At 38.7% G+C, this 16,244-nt stretch overlaps 6 protein-coding genes across 6 annotated transcripts; 1 reads left to right on the top strand and 5 right to left on the bottom strand.

Moving 5' to 3' along the window:
* Nucleotides 1–40: 40 nt before the first annotated feature.
* Nucleotides 41–2,616, bottom strand: L201_006499 (uncharacterized protein; the record flags this gene model as incomplete). Its single annotated transcript, XM_066222218.1, has 2 exons — nt 41–822; nt 948–2,616. 2 exons carry the CDS (start codon nt 2,614–2,616, stop codon nt 41–43), a joined length of 2,451 nt encoding a protein of 816 aa, XP_066078315.1.
* A 1,895-nt stretch (nt 2,617–4,511) lies between these two features.
* On the bottom strand, nt 4,512–6,862 carry L201_006500 (uncharacterized protein; the record flags this gene model as incomplete). The annotated part of the gene is made up of 4 exons (XM_066222219.1): nt 4,512–5,681; nt 5,743–6,069; nt 6,132–6,160; nt 6,238–6,862. 4 exons carry the CDS (start codon nt 6,860–6,862, stop codon nt 4,512–4,514), a joined length of 2,151 nt encoding a protein of 716 aa, XP_066078316.1.
* Nucleotides 6,863–7,834: 972 nt separating this feature from the next.
* L201_006501 (uncharacterized protein) lies at nt 7,835–9,044 on the top strand (the record flags this gene model as incomplete). The annotated part of the gene is made up of 3 exons (XM_066222220.1): nt 7,835–8,197; nt 8,301–8,695; nt 8,816–9,044. The coding sequence occupies 3 exons, from the start codon at nt 7,835–7,837 to the stop codon at nt 9,042–9,044; spliced, it is 987 nt and encodes a 328-aa protein (XP_066078317.1).
* Nucleotides 9,045–9,200: 156 nt separating this feature from the next.
* Nucleotides 9,201–10,055, bottom strand: L201_006502 (uncharacterized protein; the record flags this gene model as incomplete). The annotated part of the gene is made up of 1 exon (XM_066222221.1): nt 9,201–10,055. The coding sequence occupies one exon, from the start codon at nt 10,053–10,055 to the stop codon at nt 9,201–9,203; it is 855 nt and encodes a 284-aa protein (XP_066078318.1).
* A 938-nt stretch (nt 10,056–10,993) lies between these two features.
* L201_006503 (uncharacterized protein) lies at nt 10,994–14,408 on the bottom strand (the record flags this gene model as incomplete). Its single annotated transcript, XM_066222222.1, has 14 exons — nt 10,994–11,153; nt 11,216–11,704; nt 11,764–11,859; nt 11,915–12,787; nt 12,837–13,012; nt 13,066–13,201; nt 13,255–13,364; nt 13,421–13,503; nt 13,561–13,653; nt 13,707–13,792; nt 13,849–13,939; nt 13,999–14,100; nt 14,232–14,312; nt 14,372–14,408. The coding sequence occupies 14 exons, from the start codon at nt 14,406–14,408 to the stop codon at nt 10,994–10,996; spliced, it is 2,613 nt and encodes an 870-aa protein (XP_066078319.1).
* Nucleotides 14,409–14,918: 510 nt separating this feature from the next.
* Nucleotides 14,919–16,212, bottom strand: L201_006504 (uncharacterized protein; the record flags this gene model as incomplete). Its single annotated transcript, XM_066222223.1, has 5 exons — nt 14,919–15,266; nt 15,432–15,593; nt 15,728–15,883; nt 15,987–16,103; nt 16,180–16,212. 5 exons carry the CDS (start codon nt 16,210–16,212, stop codon nt 14,919–14,921), a joined length of 816 nt encoding a protein of 271 aa, XP_066078320.1.
* Between the last annotated feature and the right edge of the window lie 32 nt (nt 16,213–16,244).

A 16,244-nucleotide genomic window follows, 5' to 3' on the forward strand; every position in this document is an offset into this window, starting at 1 on the left:
GAGCACAAATTAAACTTGAACCATCGAAAGGATCTATAAATCACCTTCTTTCCCTTAACCTATTCGCCCATTTATTTCCAGCATGAGCATTCCCACCAGCATCACTTCCGAACTGTGGAGGAACGTCGGTATGGGCTAAAGCTTCGGAAGTATCGTATCCGACACTACCTTTACCTCTCAAACTTACTGATCCAGCAGTAGCAGTATTATTCCTTTTGCCAACATCGTCAAACCCATTATTATTCTTGAAAAACCTAGATGGCAAAACAACCTTTGAAACTGGTTTATCATTTGGATGCGTTATAGGTAGATTTCCTATATCGCTCTTCGATCCAGAGATATCAGTAGGAGAAGACTGCATAACTCCAGAAGGTACCCAATTCATTTGGAATAGATTTTTATACTCTGCTTTAGGCTGTTTACCCACCAATTCAGATTCAGTCGGTGGAATAGAATTCTCAGGATAGTATCGGTTCTTTTGCTGAGGTTCAGTTTGAAGGCTGATATGAGAGTTAGAAGCAGAAGGTTGGTAACTTGGCTCAGGCTTAGAAATATCATTCAAAATTCCACCTCTCCGTCTATCAGATTTGCTAGTTGGCTGCTCTTCGCTTGAAGGTTCAGACTGGTATTCATTGATATTGGTATTATTACCTAATAAATTAGATATTTCACCGTCTAAAGAATCGTTTCGATCAAATTTGGTTCTGGCAGCTTTAGGAGGAGCAGGATCTTTGTTATATGGTAATAAAGCTGCTGTAGATATATCTTGAATGGATTTGGATTTTACTGGTTGTCTTGGAACAGGTGGGATAAGGAGTTTACCTGGAAAGTGTTGTTTTAATCAAGTAAGCATTATGTACTAACCGGAAAGAATGGATTTACTACACAAAGAAACAGAGTTGATATCGAAAACGAAAAGTATGAAATCAAGTTGAGTAGATACTTACCACCTCTTTGTTCGTTAGTGTTCTCATGTGACAAACCTCCTCCTCTTCCATTAGTACCATTCCTAGCCCATCCTTGATTTGGCTGTTCTGAAGTATCATTTGATTTAGGTGGAGATGAAGTACTATTTTGGTTATTATGTGCACCTGCACCTATACCAGCTCTGTTTTCTTCTTTCTGTTGTGATTGGGATTGATTGAATTGATCAATTTCTTGATTCGCTTTTTTAATCTTTTCTTTTCTTTCTAATTCAATCAATTCTTCTTTCTTTAATTGTTCATCTAATTTTATTTTTGCTTCATGATATTTTAATTTTATAGCAGCTTTTTTCATTGAATTATAAGTTGAAAAAACTGAATCTCTAAAATGTCGACTGTTTTTCTGATTTTTACTATTCCCATTAGATAAAATTGATTTTGGTGAAATCTGATTACCCGTTCTAGGTGTTAATTTCGTTGTATCACTAGAAACTGATCTTGATGAAGATGCTGAAGGTCTAAATGAAAATGCTGATTTCAATCCACTAGATAACCATCCTTCTTTTCTATTTTTTCTATGTTTTCTTCTTCTTCTTCTTCGATTTCTATCTTTTCGTCTTTCATAATACGTCGAATCTGTCAATTCATCTTCATCGGAAAAGCTATCATCATTTTTTCTATCTCTTCCTCTTCTGTTTTTTCTACTTTTATCTCTTCTATTACTTCTATATCTTCGATTTTTCCTAGATGGATAAACAGATTCATCATCATCTTCACTATCACTATCAGTATCACTATCATCTTCAGAATCATATTTCCCTCGTCTTCGATTATGTTTCAATTTAGCTAAATCTAATAAATCTTGATTATTTTGATAATCTTGTTTTCTTTTTAATTCATCTTCTAATTCTTGCTTTTTTAATTGTTTTTTCTTATATTTCTTTTTTTGTCTATTTTTAAATAAAAACCATGAACAAACTGATAAAAATAAAATACCACATATAATTATTGATAATAATTGCCACCAAGATAAATTCGTCGTTGCTACTCCTTTATCTAACACTGATCCTTCATCAGTTTTTTCAGCTGATGTGTTTCCTAGATTAGATGTAGTTGAACTAGAAGAAGTTGATACCAAAGAAGTAGTAGTAGTAGAAGAAGAAGGATGAATAGTTGTGGTTTTAGTAAATGACGTTTTTGTGGAATCTCCCTCATCATCATCGGCATCCTCATCATTGTCATCATCATCATCATCATCTTTAGAAGTGGATTTAGTCTTTGAAGAAGAAGATTTGGTAGAAGACGAAGAGCCTTCATCAAAGTTAGCAGCAAATGGATTATCTGTTCTGGTAGTTATTATTGGAATAATTGATGGAGATGTTTGGATGGGTCGGTTAGTTATGGTGTTGGAGATCTGTCGTTGTTTGATTATGGCTTTTGGTGCAGGAGTAGGTACGGAGTTGTCTGGAGATATTTGACGGATGTAGGGTTTTTGAATTCGATTTCCTACTCGGACTTGGACTATATGTGAGTTGTGATTTGGGACATTTTGCGATTTTTGTTGTTGTTGTGGTGGTCGTGGTGGTGGCGTTGATGGTGAATTTGAAGAGATTGCTGATTCTATAGTAACGCTTGAAGTTGAAATTGAAGTTGCTAATAAAGAAGTGTATCGAGAATAATTGATAGGTGCCATTTATTCTCATCATGCGATGTATAGTATCTTTTCAAAGCATCGATTATTAAGCTCTCAATTCTTGCTGGAGGATTAGTTAACGGTCTTTGTCAGTATATTATTTTTGTGAGTGTTTTACTTTTTGTTTTCTTGAAAATGAATGTAAGTTGGTCTTCGTGATTGACCCTTTTCGGCTTTAATTTTAGTTAAATTTTTTTTTCAGTTGTTTTTTGATTACATCGTTTAACGATATGTTTTCTCAAGAGAAATATACTGTAAAGAATGGGTAGGTCATCTTCTATTTACTATCATACTTTGCATATGCTTAGACTTGCTGCCTCTCTCTCTATCATCAGGTTATTCAGACACACTGTATAAAACCCGATAGCCTTTCCATTCAGGTATTACCTTTTGTTCCGTCTTATCAAAATGCATCTCTTACAAGTTTCGGCAATATATATGAGACGTCACAATCCTTTGGCCAATACTCGGTATAGGAGGATCAATGAAAGGAAGGTTCTATCAATAAAGGATACAACATATTACTTGACCAAAGACCAATAAAAGGTTATCGGTCATCATGCTAAAGCACTTACATTGGTCTGCAAATCTTAACTCGATAAAATCAAAACGTCATTACTTAGTTTATATACTCGTACTCCGATAGCTCGTACTGTATGGAACGGTAGTGAACCAAGAGTGTGAGAACCTTTGTTAAAGATTTCTCGACTGGAAGACAAGTCTTCAAAAGATTTCAAAGATTGAGTGTATCACCGACCAATCCTGCGGTAAACATTTGGACGTAGTCTTCTGAAATCAAGTTGATAGATTTCTTTTTTTCTTTTGTCGTACTTTCATCATGTCCTCTCTAGACTCACTTTCAAGAACCACACCTTTCGTTCTTCACGTTCTTTATCTTCACAACCATGGTAAGTTATACAGTCTCCTCAAGTTTCAGTATGAAGCTTGTGACACTGACTCATGCTGATTCATTATCATACTACAGTCATTGAAATCCTTTTTCGCTCTCAAATCCTCATCTTCTCCTTCTCAAGCAGATTCAGTCATCATCCGATAAAATCCGAACTCCAATTTAAAAACCAAAGCACATAGTCCGAAACCTTTTCAAAGATCAATACATATTACCAACTTACCATCAACGATCAAAATTGAGCATTTCAATTATATTTTATCTCATCCTATGCATTATCCTAGCTCGAAATTGATGCCAACATGTAAATCAAGGAGAGATCCTGGTATATCCATGTAAGTAGGGAAAAGCATAAGATTGTGCGATTTTTCAAGTTCAGCGATTTTGATATATATTGATCGAAATGACGGAGGATATGATACTGATGATACAGTATTTACTGATTAAAAACGAATGAATTACTACTCCTTTTTTACTGATATTATCAAATTGGACGTTACTGTATTATAGGGTACAGATTTACCATATCCCAATCTTATCTTCAAAATCAAGTAAATCGAATTCAAATGACAGCGCACATTCTGACGAAATCGACACAGTAGCTTGGTTGCATTTTACTGACGAACCACATTGTGAGCGTTATTGGAAAGATTGGCTTTCATCGAATGCTGTGCCTGAGAATTGATGCGAAAAATTACCTTTTCATCCTTTTAGTGGAAAAAGCCAGGGATATCTTACAAACAATAACGATAGATGGAAGAAAACTCAAAATCAAAATTGATAGGTTCAACAGTAGTCTGATCAAAAGAATTTGGAAGTAGGTGTAAAGTGCGATTCAAAGGGATAAACTTATTGAATTCGCATAATGAAAGAGAATGACAACATATTGCATGTGAATTTCCAAACATATTGTTACTATACTTGTTTTATTATTGGTACTATAAAATCTCTATTTTTCAATTCGCTTTATCATTTGAGAAGTATTTTATCCCTCAACTTCATCCATAGCAGTAATTAACCTCGAAACAGCTTGGAAGATCAACCCAGCTCTTTGTTTTTCTAAACTGGTTGCGACTGGTACAGGTGGTGCCGGTGGAGGTGCAGGTGTTTGAGATCCAGGTTGTGGTGTACCATCATTACTATTTGTACCATTTGTATTTTGATTATTACTATTATTATTGTTATTATCATTATTATTCTCTTCTTTAGTCTTATTATCGTTATTGTTGTTATTTTGATTATTATTCGCATTTGAATGAGCAGTTGAAGCGGTAATAACATCTTGAGCTTTTTTATCTAATATAGCAAAAATTTCTCTTATAGAAGCTCTCCAAGAATCCCAAACAACACCAACAATATGTTGTTCAATAGCTTCAGATAATCCTGTACCAGATAATCTTGCACCTTGAATTGTAATTTGTGCTGAAGATCCTACAGTTGAAGAATTTATAGGTGGGAAAGGGAAAGTTAATAATGTTGTTGTTCTTGACAATAATGCTAATTGTGGTAAAGTTTGTTGTGGTGATGTTATACATTGTTGACATTGAGTTAAAGAATGAAATAATCTTAATGATCTTGCTAAAGGTGCGAATACACCTAAAGTTAATGGTGTTGAAGTACCAGGTTTTGGATCTAATGTATGTTGTGTCAATAATGATAATATATGTGGAACTATTTGCCTATGATTACATCCTATTGTTGTAGGTGATACAGGTGAAGATGATGAAAAATCAGGTATTTGTAATACCCCTCCTCCATTTCCACTAGGATCGTTATTTGTGTTATTTTGTATATCTCCATTATCATCTCCAACTCCATCATCTTGCATATGTGATAAATTCAATAAAGCGAGATGTGGATCCATTTCACTTGCATCACCTTGTCCATCACCTCCTTGTTCACCTTCAACATTTCCTTCACCTTGTCCACCGGCGTTGTTTTCGTTTAAAGAGAAAATGGCATCACGCAAAGCTGATGTAGTATGTTGATCCATGTCTGAGTTTGGGAAGACATTATCTCCTGCTGAAGGGAAATCATCGTTATTGTAATGGACCTGAGGTTCAGGAGGTGGTGGAGGCGCTGTGAAGGGAAGGTTGTGAACGAAGGTGGCTAGAGGGAGATCCGCTAGATATCCATCAATGGCAACGGATTCGAGCTGTACAATTGTCAGTCAAGTAGCCAAGTAGAGCATAAAACGAAGTAGAAATATAACTTACCATCTGATCATCAGTCATATTCTGCATTTCTTCCCCTTCCTCTTCCCCTGTCAAACCCATATCCATTGCCATGCCCATAGCCATTTTCATATCCATTGCTTCTGACCCAAAAGTAGTCAAAGTTTCTCTTGCACCTAATTTCCTTTTCTTCGATCCATGACTTGGTTGTGGATGTGTCATACCATGATGTTGCTGCATCGGATCCATTTGGGCATGAGCCATTTTTTGATCTTTAGGTACAGTACGTCTACGCTGTCGCGGTGCGTAAATACAATTCCATCCACCTGCTGCACATCTTGTACATGACGGTCGATCACCAGAGCATTTCTGAGAATTATGGATGATTAGTCAACTTTGACGTGTACAAACGGGAGATGTGATGAGCTTACCTGTTTAGCAGCATGACACAGGTCACAGGCTATTAATAAGTCGAACGATGATCAGTAACGAATCCGATATATACATCTAGAAACTATGCCATCTACCAAACCTCACCTTTCCTTATGCTTGGTGGTCTACCATAGGAATTGGCTCTTTGATTATCAAAATCACTTAAATCGGTTTCTCTGGGATCAAATTCATTTGGTGTACCAATATTACCTAAACCTAAATCCAACTCTGGTTCACCTTCCATTACGACATGATGTTGATGAGGATCATGATGCAATTGATGATGGTGATGATGATTCTGGTGTAAATCATCAACCACAACAGGTATTTCTAATCCATGTACAACATCTAACTCATTACCTTGATTTCCATCATGGTGTTGTTGTATATGTGATAGATCGTTGTTACTACTGTTATTGTTATTGTTATTGTTATTGTTATCATCTTTCAAATGATGTTGAGAGAAATCAGGTTGTTGTAATGCGTGATGTGGAAAATGATGTGGGTGATGTTGATCTAAATGATGATGCATTTGTTGCTGATGATGATGATGATGATCATCTAATCCACCCACAACTACTACATCGTTGTCCTGATGATATGGATCATGATGATGATGATGATGTTGATTTGATTCATTATTCAATTGTGCTGAAGCTGCAGCCACAGCAGATTCAAATGCAGCTTGATCAGCTTGTTCTTGTGCTGTTTGCAGAGATTGTTCATCCATGGTTCTATCAATCAGGTCTTCCTTTCTATCTACTCTGCTGTGATAACGCGTAGTTACTTTGGTTTTTGTATTGTTTTATCTTTATTAATCTTTTTCAGGTGGACCAAAGAAGTGGAGGCTATTGATGAGTTAATGATGGTTATAGATCAGAATGGGATGATTGATAACTCGGCGTTACGAATGATAAGGCAAAAGAGGCAGTTAGATGTTGATAAATGATGATGAGATGACGCCGGGAATAGGTTTTGTTACAGCGGGGAAATGTATTGTGGTGGTGAAAACAGCTGAAACATATATCGATTATTTTATATCAGCTATCAACTCCGGAAAAACCCGCATATGTGGCAATGCTTTTCTCACCTCGGAGACAAAAGGTATGTGATGGTTGTTGTACTCACCTGCTCGCTGCGTCAGAGGGGGAGCTCTTGATGGAAGGCTATAACTTGATTATTTCGAGCTTGGACAAGGTAAATAGAGAAAGTCTTGTTCTCGCTATCAGAGGTGACGAGGTCGACGTTCACATACGCTAATTTATGCGCATTTTCATCCATTATACGCCTCCATCACACAGGATTACCGTTTCTAGTATTTCCTATTTCCTGTAGTGCCCATACAATACTTGCGGTGTTATAGCTAAATCACCGAGAGTGGCGCCTGACCGCTATCTGGCATAGATAAGGATAAAAGCGTGGTTCGATCATGTTTCATGATGCTTAGTCAGCGTGGGAAAGTTACATGCAGGTGGTATTTTGCCGCTGATAAAATAGACAACATAAGATACAGGTTAATTAAGATCATGTTCAAGTTACCTATATATCTGCTTATTCAGACACAAATCAACTATCAATCTACATTCAGTATCGCATAATCGTTACTTTCATACATAGTTGATTATCTTGGTCCAAGTCGAAACAGCTCTGAGATTCAAGCCGGAACCATATCAAGTAGAAGAAGCTCTTCCATTTTCTTAACATGTCAACACCTCTTGTGTCTTTCAAGAAAGGACCTTCACGTCGACCAGCTCAATCCCGTAAGAGATCAGCTTCTCCAGTAGCAGAATCGGACGCACTCTCAGGATCTTCATCGTCAATAGTGATAAGGCCAGAAAAGAAAAATCTCGCGAACCCCCTAGTACAGGGAACGAAGAGACGACGAGATTTGAACGGAGATTCAACAGATGGTGGTTTAGACGAATTGGATTATAGAGCTGATGAAGGCTTAACAAGGAAAGGTGATGAATTAGCTACAAGAGCAAGTAATTGGGATTTGGAAAATGGAGGTAGTATAGATGATTACAATGATATCCTGAAGGATAAGAAAATCAAATTGAATGAGGTAAGTACGGATTTTTCCTCTTCCTGTTAAATCACCATGTTTGTCTGGGTAGGGTCTAAATCAGAAGCTAACGTATTATACTATTTTTGCGACCTTCTTTTAGGACGGTGATATAGATGATGGATTATATAAAGGAACTTCAGGATACCTACCTACGATAAATAAAACAAGAGAACAATTAAGTAGTAAGATGAAACATGGACCAATAAAAGCAACAAATAATATCAGAACAATAACTTTAATGGACTATCAACCTGATGTTTGTAAAGATTATAAAGAAACTGGATTTTGTGGTTATGGAGATTCATGTAAATTCTTACATGATAGAGGTGATTATTTAGCTGGATGGCAAATGGATAATCTGAATTCAAATCAACAGCAACAAGTTGATCAAGATGTTGATGATGAAGAAGAAGAAATTCCTTTTGCATGTTTAATTTGTAGAAAACCTTTTACGAATCCTGTCATAACTAAATGCGGTCATTATTTCTGTATGGGGTGAGTGAAATTGTTCCTTTTCATCATTATCATGCCAAATCCTCTCTATATTGCCTCATCCTGTAGTTAAGATATATCGATCAACATGTACCAAGCTGACTTTTATTTTTTACGTTACAGATGCGCAACAAAACGATTCATCAAATCACCAAAATGTTACGCTTGTGGTGCACCTACATCAGGTATATTCAATACAGCAGATAAGATTTTAGCTAAAATGGAAGCTAGAAATAAAGCTAAAAGAGAAGCTAAAGGGATTGTCGATGAAGAGAATGATGATGATGGCGGGATAGAGTTTGGTGGTGCTACTGACAGTGAAGATGGTGAACAGGAGGATGAAGAGGATTGAAAAATCCCATTGTGCGTAATCACTTATTGGTGTCGTCAGTAAGAATTACAAGGTTATGTCGCATATCTATATTTGTTCAGGGTGTATACTATTGTTGTACCTTTAGTTCGACACATTCATGCATATGTAAGAGTTTCATAATATCGGGTATCTAGATCATTCTCCTAATTTGGGTAACCGAGATGGTCGAGCATTACTTTCGTCGTCCTCCTCCATGCCAATATATGTGGCAGTAGGTGCTGATACTGCTTCGGACGAGATAGAAGTTCCGCTAGCGGCAAGTCCAGTACTAGTAGATTTCTGATCGCTTCTTCCTCTTTTTCCAGCAGTAACTTGTGGTTCGACTGCATCATCATCGATAGTGATACCAGATCGTGAGATTACCTGATTCGCTTCGTCAAGAATTTCAGGCGAATAATCTCGGAACATCAAGAGCTTGCCTGTTGTCGAGCTTGATTCTGCAGAGCCAGCTTTACGTAACTTCAAGTGTTTCTTGTGTAAAGCGATCAAACCGGCAACACCATGTTGAAGGGAACAGTATGTTTTAATACTATTTGAAAGATGATCACCTATATGCCAAAATCTCAATGTTGTCGTTGAGCCGTCAATTTCATGCCTTTGCCATACAGGTAAATCAACTCCATGTACAGGTTTGTTACCTTTTCCTAAACCTAGCTGCAAATCTTTTCCTTTTGATCTAGCTTTTTTTGAATCTTTGGTACTGATAAGATGTTCATATCTTGACCATCCTCTAATAGAAGTAGGAGGGTATTCAATATCGGTGAGAGAGACGCAATTTAAACATTTAGGTATTCCAGTCCATATAGCTGTATCACATAAAGATTTATAGTGATTAGCTATTTCTGTTCGAACTAATATATCACGATCATTCCCAGCAATTTGTGTTGTTGGTGTCCCGTATTTCTCGAAAATTCGTTTATTTCCTTGATAATATTCCAAAAGACCTCTGCGAGATAAAGGACATCTATCGTTACTACATGTAAGAGCCATATTCATCCAACGATCATGAGCAATTTTACTAATGATGAATTCTGTTGAACAAGCTGCATCTGCAGCAGCTTCAAGTCTTTTCCGGGTCTCTTCTAAACTAATCGAAGACGCAGGGTCATACCATATGGATTCAGTCAGCCCTTCTATATCTGCGCCTTCTGTCTCATCACGGTGAAATGCATGAAAACAAAGTAGTAGAAAGCGAAAGATAAGCAGTTGATCATACCTTTCATCAGCAAGCTGAGTATTTGCTTGCGATGTTAGATTGTTACAGTATCAAGGCAAAATACCCACCTTGTGGCAAGACTCTAGTCCCCTTGTTGATCGAGGTGGCTGATGAAGTTTCTGGTAGCATTGAAAGAAAGTGATCACTGTATATAGTACTACTAAACGTATCTTTGAAATATGGAAGTATGATAAATGAAATACAGGATACATAAAACCTCAAGGCGATTTTCATATTTTTCAAAGGCTGAGTAAGGTACTCTCTGAGTGATGATACAGTAGCATCCAGCAAGAGGCGGGAGCTTAGATTGACTAGAAAGGATTATCTCTCGCGTAATGGCGATACTTCAGAGGAAAGTCAACCTGAATGGATGAGACTAAGGAGCGGTGATGAAGCGGTGCTGCGAGTAGTTCTACCTGGACAAGAATCGTACAGTATTGTATGCCTCAATCGTCTTTTACACATGTCTCAGGCTTTTTACCGCTATTCCTCGCTCATAAGCGTGGAGCACGAATTGGAACAGATCCATTGTCTTTCCGAATATTGCAGGTTGAAAATGGATGATCATCTCGCTTCTAGTTGAATGTCAGCAAAATAATAGAGGCACAACGCGCAAAGGAAATTCGAAGTATACGATAATATAAATGCATACAACTAGTAGATAGCTTACTCAACAATATCTGTTTCAACTTGACGTCATCATTACCTTCATTTACCATCCATCACCATTAATTTTTCGTAGAATCGTCACATATTCTCTTGCTAATTCACCTCCATTTGTCGTTTGACTGAGGTATTGTATCAACACCTGAGCTACCTCTCTTTTACTTAATCCTACAATTTGATCGTTCCAGTCGCTCACAGTCGTTGTCCTGTCAACATATTGTAAGAATCAGCTCGGGGGAAAACCTGGAGGACTAATGGCTCGACATACCTATAAATAGGACCTATAAGCTCCTTTAATACTTCCTCCGCTCGTTCGATAAACCCTTCATTACCCAGATATTTGATATACTGTGAAACGAAATCTTGATACTCGTCTGTCGAATCAAGTAGTATACTAGCTTTGATCCTCGTTTCGTAATGACTCATCGTTATTGATTCTATCCACCATTCTCCACCATTGTCCCGCGTTTTTCCCTTCCACAAAGAGCGTACAGTCCTTTCTACTTCTCCTACTATGCCTTGGGATGCTGTAGTGAGAGGACTGGATGATAAATGGTGTGTAGAAGATATAGTAAGCCATTCAGATATTGAAGGATCGTATGCGTAAGCTGCAGGTGCGGATGTGGTGATGATAGGAATACCGTTAGGTTGTATGGCACATTCTTTGATTTCCAAATCAGCGGAAGATGTCGAAGGAGGATCAAGCAAATGAGAAAGGCTAGCCGATGGGAATATAGCCTTGCCGTTTCGTGTATCGCTACAATTTGTTTGATCAGCTAGCGTACAGCATGAGAAGAATTCTAGGAAATGACTTACATCACACGAGCGAGGCAATCAGATGTTACGATCAATAATTTGTCGTTATTCGCTTGAAGATCGTAAGTTGAAGCGGCGAGTTTGAGCTTGCAAAGTCTGACACTAACGATTAGTATATACGACAGCCAAGTCTAAGGATCCTTGTACTCACTGTCGGCCCGAAGGCGAATAGACAATAACACTATTATCCTCCGTGGCTATTGCGCAAAATTTAGAGGTTACGACTAAGGCCAATACGGCTGAAGAGAGGTAATCAACCCATTGTCCTTGACCATCTTTGACGAAAGACACTTTAATAATACCGTCTTCAGATGGTGAATTATGAGCTTCCAGATGACCAATTCCTTCATTTGGCGAGAGAGTAGCACGAACGACGGACTGTATTTGAGGGATGGGAAGGCATCTGCTTGAACTTGATGAACCAGCTTGAATTGCAATTCTAGGTGCTCTGAGGACTTTGACTGGCGTTGTACCATTCTGCTCTACATTCATAAGTCTTCCTCGAACAGCTCTGGTTTCCTCTTCACCAAACAATATAGCTTTTCTCTTCAAACCTGCTCGAGGTGAATCACCGTTGACTTGGCTAGTTCCATGGCCATTGGCGAAAGCATTTCGAGCATCTTCAAACATTTGAGCTGTAGATGCCTGATGACCTGATCCACTTGCAAAATCTTGTATTGGTCCAGAGAAGGGATCTCGTGAGGGCGGTTGAAGCGATCGGGAACCAGATCCAGGATTGGACAGATCAATACGTCGATTTGAGCCTTTGACCTTTTTCTTTGGTTGCAACACGTTGACAACACTTGAGCTGGATGCAGATGGCCCAAATGAGTTGGATACTGATAACGGGGCTTGGGTAGAGACAGCTCGAGCGATTTGACGTTTGGTCTTGTATTCGTATTCATCTAAAACTCTTTGAGTTAATTCTGGTTTACCAAGCTCCGGAAACTCGGCAGGATCGAATGAAACAGCACAGATCGAGCCATCCGCTGAGCAAGCGTACAGATTGTATCCGTTGGTTGACCTTTTCGGCGATGTCAGCTGTGTGAATTGGGTCATGGTAGCTGACTTACCAGCACATGTCCAGAAGATCTCTTCCAAACAGGTCTTTCAATACCACAAGGGGTTTGTGTAGTGTATTTCGCCATATAGAGATACTAAAATCGTTTGCCCCCAACGCTAACATACAAGAAGCAGTAGCTCGGCCAGGTTCATCTTCTTTCCGGAAGAACAGACGTGGATTGAATGCCTAATTGCACATGTCAGGAATCGGTTTCGTCTACCTGTAAAGATAAAGCTTACGGCAACCTGGATAGTATTCTCATGCCCTACAAACGAAATATCTGAATTCCAACCTTCTCGATCTATGACAGCAGCCACAAATACTGGTCCGTTCTTAGCGTTTGATGCCGCAATGAAGGCTCCATCAGGTGACCAACTGAACACGGTATATTAGCGAGACCCATCAGGAAGGTCGCAGGATTGACTAACCTCAATCTTCGAAAGAAGGTACTCTGCGGGGATGTCTCGAAAGGTTTTGATACGGTTTGAACGAGACTCCAATTTTCCGTGTTCCATATCTTAACTGTCTTGTCATCAGACTATGTAAGATGCTTGTTAGCTTGTATAGCTGTGAAGTTGATGAGGATGTACTCACCTGAGTAGCTAAAAAGTTTCCAACAGGATCCCAACAAACACCTTTGACAAAGCCTTGATGAAGATCGAGCTTCCGCAGACGTTCTGATGTAACGTCAGCTAGTCCTTGAACAGCTCCATGCCATTCAATTGCCAGCTTACCAAAAGTAGCTCCGTCCCATATCCACACTTTACTATCCAAACCGACTGATGCTAACATAGAGTCATCTCTTGACCAAGCTAGATCAACGACATCTGAAAGGCAACAAATGAGCTGTATCCATTCAGAGTTTATCAAGCTAACGTACCTGCTACATGTCCTACTAATCTAGTAAGGGCTTTCCAATTCTCGTGATTAACTTCCTCGGAACCCCAAAGTCTACCTGCTCCTTCCCTGGAAGAGAAGTGTCAGCTGAAAGAGAAAATCTTGATATAGCTGAGCTGACTTACGGATCTATACCCCATATCATGATGACTTGATCGTCTGAACCTGTTGCAAGGAATCGTCCATGATGTGCCCAACGTACGGTAAGAACAGGTCCTGTGTTACTTATATGTGAGCTGCGTGAAGTATCGAAATTAAACGATCTGGTAGCTTACCAGTATGTGCAGCCATAGTACACAACAGCTTATGATTCGCCTCATCCTTCTCAGCTTCCTCATCCAGTATAGGTAAAGTCGACCATATCTTGACCTTATTATCTGCCATCAACGTATATACTCGTCAGCTGCGCAGCGATAGGCGGTTTTCACGAATGAAAAGTTTGAATATAAAGATGAGAAATGAATTGAAACCGTTGATGATAGGCGGAAGAGAAGCGTTGTTTACTCACCTAATCCTCCTGTTGCTATTCTCGTTCCATCAGGATGTACTGATATACTATATATAGGACATCTACCTTTCTTTTCGCCGACTATGAATCAAGGTCAATCAGCTTTTGAGCAGGGATGCACAAGTCCTTAATAAGCTGACCTGAATGTTCAATCCAACTGGGTTTCGTAACTCTCATAGTACGTTATTATCTACTTTCCTTCTTTCCTGCTTTTGCCGGGAAGCAGATCGACTCGAAGGTGACCTTCCGATTTGGTGTATTCTTCACCACTTTTCCGACAACTGAGAGGAGATCGAGCGGTCTTTGACAAGGATGTTGATGTGTAACAGACCGAAAAGTGGAGTTATATATCTTGTGAGAAACCAAAAGTGAGAAGTAAAATCAAAACAATTTTGTCAACAAATGTTGAAGATGATTGTCATTTCCGGACGCGTTCTCTCCTCATTTATCCGGTTATTTTGATAGCAGTGATTAGATAACATGATCATGACGTGGCATTGTCAGAGAGGTTAAGAGCTACGGGAGTCGGTGTTGAATTGAATTGTATAATGTGAAATGGATAGCTTATGGTATATGCATGACAGAGTGTGATATTACAACAGATATATACAATCGTGACAGCAGACATGCAAACAGTGACACTCGAAAAATTCGAATCGATACAACTTAAAAAGTAACCAGATCACTTCATCCACCACCCCTACCGAAAGCGCCACCTATAGCTCTTCCACCCCAACCTACTCCAGCACCAGCTTTAGCACCTACAGCTCGTAAACCGTCTTTTGCTTGTTCCAAATAACCAAAAGTGCCTGTTGAAGGCGAAACACCTCTCCTTGATACGTAAATATCCCCAGTTTGATTCTGAGACGTATTTGATGTAACTGGCGTTGAAGAAGGTAATGTTAGATCTTTCGCCAGTGCGGTAGCAGGTGTAGTATTTGTCAGAGGTGCCGGTGGAGGAGAAGTCAACCTTGTTGGATAGGTAGGTGGTGAAGGTGAAAACAATTCGCTTGGTGAGGGAGGTGATATAAGGATCTATCCGAAGTACCATTAGCTTCACTGAGAGTAGTATGTAATTTCATATATACAACGAGTATTTGAAGAGACTTACTTGATGAGAGGTATTGACAAGGTCCTATGTATGACAATATGTATATATATCAGCACAGAGCAGGATCTAACAGAAAAAATTTCACTCACAGAGTTGCCTACCAGAGGAGGTACATTACTTTTCTTCTCCGCACAGAACGTCAGTACCTGTATTAGCGCACCATGTAATGGATTTGAATGGGGAGCCTTATTCAACGTCGATGTACGGTTAAAATGAAGAGTGATTAAGTGTTCTTCCCATGGTACCAATTCCTACCACAAATTGGTTGTCAGCATAAAAGCAAGTCCTTATTATGGGCTTGTCCGGATCAGTCATTCTGCGTAGAGACGTGATGACTGATCTTGATATACAAAATCAAGTTCTTAGCAGAGATATGATAACTTACTTCTGTAATTGCGAACCAACCTTTCTTAGGCTTCTTCTGCAGAAACACAACAGCAATTTCTCCGAATGATTTCTGCCCGTTATCCAAATACTCTTTAGCGAATTCCTCAATCTTCTCGTTTATTTCTCTGTCAATTATACTATTCGGAGCTACTGCCTGAATATGGATAACAAACATAATTTCAGCATTCATTTGCAAGGGTTAGACACATCATTCCAATGGTTATATGATCCTGATCACCGGATGGATGATGACTCACTATATGTGAATCCAGTAGTTCAAAGTCATCTGGTTCAATAACATCCAAGTTTCTATGAAAGAAGATCGCGTGTAATATGGCTCGTAAAGTTGGTCTTACTTGAGATGGAGGAATAGTCTGATCAATCCAGATTTCATCAATATCATGACCATCGTTAGTTATGCCAGTATCATTGGATACGAAAGTCACCTACAAGTTGGATATGATTGACAGTATCTAATTCCATTTCGTCATATCATCTCTATATATCGGTTCTAA

Source organism: Kwoniella dendrophila, chromosome 9 (genome assembly GCF_036810415.1).
Source record: "Kwoniella dendrophila CBS 6074 chromosome 9, complete sequence".
NCBI classification, from domain to species: Eukaryota; Fungi; Basidiomycota; class Tremellomycetes; order Tremellales; family Cryptococcaceae; genus Kwoniella; species Kwoniella dendrophila.